The following is a 5,000-nucleotide window of genomic DNA, read 5'->3' on the forward strand; positions in this document are numbered from 1 at the left end:
ACCCAACTCGATGATATACCGATGACTTCGCCACCCGACTCGACTGACTTCATTCGCCTTGCGATCGCCTTCTTATAGGCCGGCAGGAGCAGCTAATATGCAAATATCCGGATCAGGATGACCTCGGGGGCGGAGCCACGCTCGCCCATTGGTCGGAGGAAAGGGGGCTTGAATCTCCCCTGATCCTAGAATTTGCATATATCGATTTCACACAGACGCGCCTGGAGGCGGGGCCAAGCCGCCCCGAGCTTGCTAATTGGACGGAGGAAAAGTGTGCGTGTAGCGTTCTTGATCCGAATTCTCCCTCGGAAAGGCCGTTATTTGCGCTCGCGGCTCGGTAAGTCCGGCACCAATCGCCGAACGGGCCCGAGACAGCCCGGCGCTCAGTGTTCACAGGTGGTGCGGGAATGGCCGTAGAAGGAGAGAGGTGAAGGTGGTGGAGGGTTTTCGGTGGTGGTTTGATGGTTATGGTGCCATTTGGGAATGGCGGTGAAGCGATGATGTGGGAGCGAGTTGTGAAGGTAAAGGTCGTGGCTGTTGGCGTTGTTGTTGTCCGAGGGTTGGAGCGTAGTTGCAGTTGGTGACGATGGCTGGCGTGGTGGTTGTTGTGTGATGGCGGTTGAGACGTGGTTGGTTCAAAATAAAGATAGAACAGAAAAACGCCGAACTCAAAGGATCGCAGCCCGAATGAATCACATAAATTCCCTCTATACAACGGGTTTGGGCGAACTAAACATGTACTTAGAGATATCTCACCTATGGGCCCTTCATGTTGTAATGCGAATTTCCACAGCCGTAACAATATAAACAGACATATACATAAATATAAACATACATATATAAAACATACATAAATATTGTTGCGAATTCACGCCCGCCGGCGTGCGATTGGCCGCTCGACTCGAATGGCGGCCGCCTCGCCCACCGGAACGGACAATTCTGTCGTGACCCTCCGGAAACTATCGCCCGGAGCCAGTCACGGGTGGGCCTTTCGACCTCACCACGATCGTGCCAATCGGCCACCCGCGTAGGATAGGGTTGTTCGCCAAACTCAACCTACCTAATTACCCACGCGGATGGTAAACCGGGCGATCGTACCTCGCCGCAGGTCGACTCCGGACACGAACCGCTTAAGCGGTCCGTTCCATGCTATCCGGATAACCGAGCGGTGTTATCGTCGGCCTCGACGGTTCCGATTAATTATCGGGCGTATTAAGCCCACTACGAACCCTTTATGAGAAGCAAGATGGAGATTCAAACGAAGGAAAGGACGCAGCGAAACGGGGAACAATTCAACATAATGCACATTTATTACCCAGCCCACGAAAAGCACACATATACAGTCAAACAGTCAGAATGCAGAGCTACGACCGAATACGCGAACACACGGCAACACTTATACAGTTTTACTTCACAGACGGCGCCGACACACATTTACTCAAAAGCAAAGGAAAGAAGCCACCCTCATAGACAAGGGGGCAGACGGGCCCATAGGCAATGTGTGCGCGGGACCTGAAGGACCCCCCCCATATTTCCGCAGGGCGCTCAAGGTCTACCAGCAACCCCCTTCTGAAAAGAAGACTGTTTCCAGAAGGACCATCACAAGAAGGTTGACTGATGCTGGTTTTTCCTCAAGATGATGTTCCTCTATATCTAATCATCCAAATATCTATTTTAATTAATTATTAATATTTTACTTTCAATTACCATTCTTAATTTTAATTATTAAATTATTATATTATTATGAAATTAAATTTAAACAATAAATTTATTAATTGAATATAAATTAAAGAAATAAATAAAATTATTAAATTTAATTATTTCATTATTAAATTACTTAGTGAATAATTGTTGTTATTAATATTAATTAATAGTAATTAAAAATTATCAAATGAATTATCAAAGAAGCCTCTATTATCTCAAAAAAAACATTCAGGACAGATTGCATTTTTTGGCCGAATATGGGAACAGTGATGTTGACTGGTTTCAGAGTTCTGTGGAGTGATGAATCAAGATTTGAGCTTTGCAGTGATGCCCCAGAACGTTGCCTTCACAGATCTGGTGAGATTCAACCCTGAGTGCAATTCAACAACTGTGAAGCATGGAGGAGGTGGAATCATAGTCAGGGGTGCATTTTCATCTGCTGGTGTTGGTGAGCTGATAAGGTGTGAAAAATCAATTACTGCCAAGGAATACCAGAAAATATTCGAGAAAGGATTACTTCCCAGCCTCCAAAAGTTATGGCCTGGAGAGAAAAAGCAAAGAAGTCATTTTTCAACAAGATAATGCCCCTGCCCAAACTGCAAAAGCCACCAAAGAGTGGTTGGAGAAAAAGTTCCTGAAACTTATGTTCTGGCCTGGTCCGTCCCAATTTGAACCCTGAAGACAATCTTTGGGTCTTTATTCAGCACAAACTTATTGGAAGGAAATTTGCAAATTCTGATCAACTTTGGGAAGCTGTCAAACATAAATGGGACAATATTGACATTGCTCAGTGCAAGAAGCTTTCTGAAAGTTTGACCAAAAGACTGGATTATTTAAAGAAAACTAAGGGACAAGCTATTCCACACTGATCTGTACAGTTATTTCTGCATGTTCTGGTGTTTTTGTATGGTAAAATAGTTACGACAAAGAAATATAAAAAAATTGACACATTTTTTTTTGCCCCAGAGTGTCCATGTGCTTGTGTATACATATATACATATATATAATTTTTCCCCCCACTGCCAAGCCTTAGCATCTGGAGGCCCCAAATTTTGGGTGTCGGTACTTCAAAATTGTGATGGCAAAAGATGGTGTGACAGCAATCTGAAAATAATTGTGTTGTTGTAAGGTATTGTGGTATCATTCCTCCCTTATCATTCTTTCCAACCTTTTTGGTTGTCTTTTGGAGATTCCATCCCTACATGTTTTTCATGCTTTTTATTTATTTTAAAAGTTTTTTTCTGACTTGTAATATATTGAGCACGTTTTGAGGGACACACCTGCAAGGATGTGACGTACTTGAGTCGGCGACATCCCTTCAAGCTGCTTCAGACAAAGAGCACGGATCTCCTCTGTGGAACATGTCTGAAGGGTAAAAGAGAAACAATGTCACAGGTGAAGAGCTTGTGAAAGGGGGAATGGAGTCAACTACAGTCCATCTAGGAAGGAAAAAAACATGGCACCACCTGCATGACACTCATGTAGAATGAAGTTACAATCAAAAACAACAAACAACCCACCGAACCATTTCAACCAACCCGACACAACACCCCAGCAGCTGGATTGGAATCTCTTTCGCTCAGAAATGAAGTGCGATGCTCAAATTTTTAAAGGCCCAATGACATCATTCAATATTCTCATGAAAGCACATCTACAACACAAACTATAATCAAAATCACAAGCACTAAAACTGTCAAAAGCTGTGAGGGTAATTTTTGCTTCTGCGGCAGGATGTTTTCAAACAACATCGTTTTCCCACATACTATTTCACACAGCAGTGCATGTATTGGCCAAGCATTTCACCCAGGAGTGCATGAACCCATTACGTTGTGTATCTTTTCAACAAGGTTGGCAGGGTAGCATATGAGGTATGCACAGGTGAACCATCCAGCCTCATTTTGAATCTCAACCCAGCTATAAACTGTCATCCTGGTGTTTCTCCATGCAGGGCAAAGCATCACCATGTGCACAGTCCATCGGAAGGACGTTAAGCCAAAGGACCTATCTGCCAGCACTGGTCGTTTGTAGACGTTAAGGCCTCCACCATGTCTCAATGACTCCAAAGTGTTGACAAATTCCTGCCGAATCACCTTCTGTCGAACGTTAGGTCTCGCCAGCTGGTTTATGAAAGACTGGGACCAACAACATTCCCCGGCTGGTCCAAGAAGAAGGTGCGAATGATTGGAGCTGCTAAAGCAGCGGTAGATCAATTTCAACAATGGAAAGAGGAGAAGGGGGAAAAAGGATGGTAAGGAAGGGCATAAGCTATTATTTACCATGAGAAGTCATTGACATTCTATCTGCTTCCCACAACATATATGAGGGTTATATCTGCATAACAGATGTACTCCCTTAATTATAGATGGGTCAAGACAAATTTGATGCATTTTAAACTTGATTCCAAACACCAACTATTAATACAAAGAAAATCAAGACAATACATTTTAAAATTCACCAAAAAAAATAATCTCTGGAATTGTGGCAGCACATGTTCATTTTGCCCTTTTCCAGCACTCTCGTGGGAGGAAACACCAATGCAAAGGGTGTCAAAAATCACTTACACTACAAAATCAGTGTAGAGCATGGGAAGAAACTAAGTTCTGACCAAGTGGTGATGGATACAGGGAGAAATCACCTTCAGCTCATCAGGAAGCATGTGTTCAAGTCTCTGCTTCCCAATAGCTCTCATGCAATGGTTCAGCATTTCAGAGCGGTTGCAAAGGTAGCCACCAATGGGCCTCAGATCCACAGAAAGGTCCATCCCTCCTTCCTCCCAATCACTGCTTTCTCCAGCATCACCACTCCTTGCAATCTGACAAGTAAATACAGAGAAGGTGATTCTAATTCTACTTGGACTTTTAGTTATTTTCAATAGTCTACCCAACCTTGACAAGCAATCATCACCATACTGTGAAGACAATAATCGACACATTTCAACGGGAAACAAAACCTGGTGTTGGCTTAATGATTAAGGTGGCTGGCTTAAGATCTTAGGGTCTTGAGTTTGAGCCCCTGCCCTGCCGTTGAAATAACACCAGGTGGGTTGACTCAGCCAGTCATCATTCTGAGGCCAGCAAAATGAGTACCAACTTACTGGTAACAGAGGCACTGCATCAGCGGCACATCCGCGCTTCCTGAAAATAATGCAACCAGCAGCTGCAGGCTGCATATGGAACAACAGGTAACAAATTAATTGATAAATTACAATTATTCTGTGTTTCACCCTCTGGTATCTCACTTGCATGCCCGAAAGGATGGTGCAGAGGTAGTGCACTTTCATTTCAGCCGTCTCGTGT

General features: G+C 43.8%; 1 protein-coding gene across 6 annotated transcripts in view; it reads right to left on the bottom strand.

Annotated features, from left to right (window-relative positions):
* The window catches only part of CAAP1 (caspase activity and apoptosis inhibitor 1), a 69,310-nt gene that overhangs the window by 60,500 nt on the left and 3,810 nt on the right, over positions 1-5,000 (bottom strand). For 5 of the 6 annotated variants that reach the window (XM_085885894.1, XM_085885893.1, XM_085885892.1 and 2 more), the window contains 2 exons: positions 4,340-4,516; positions 2,985-3,069 (listed from right to left, as the gene is read on the bottom strand). In XM_085885894.1, coding sequence (XP_085742020.1) covers positions 2,985-3,069; positions 4,340-4,516 — 262 coding nt within the window. Of the gene's footprint in view, positions 1-2,984; positions 3,070-4,339; positions 4,517-4,942 lie in introns of all 6 variants that reach the window. The other variant, XM_085885895.1, reaches the window with a different exon arrangement.

Source organism: Eptatretus burgeri, chromosome 6, assembly GCF_056783735.1.
Source record: "Eptatretus burgeri isolate ZD-2024b chromosome 6, Ebu_testis_v1, whole genome shotgun sequence".
Lineage (NCBI taxonomy): Eukaryota > Metazoa > Chordata > Myxini > Myxiniformes > Myxinidae > Eptatretus > Eptatretus burgeri.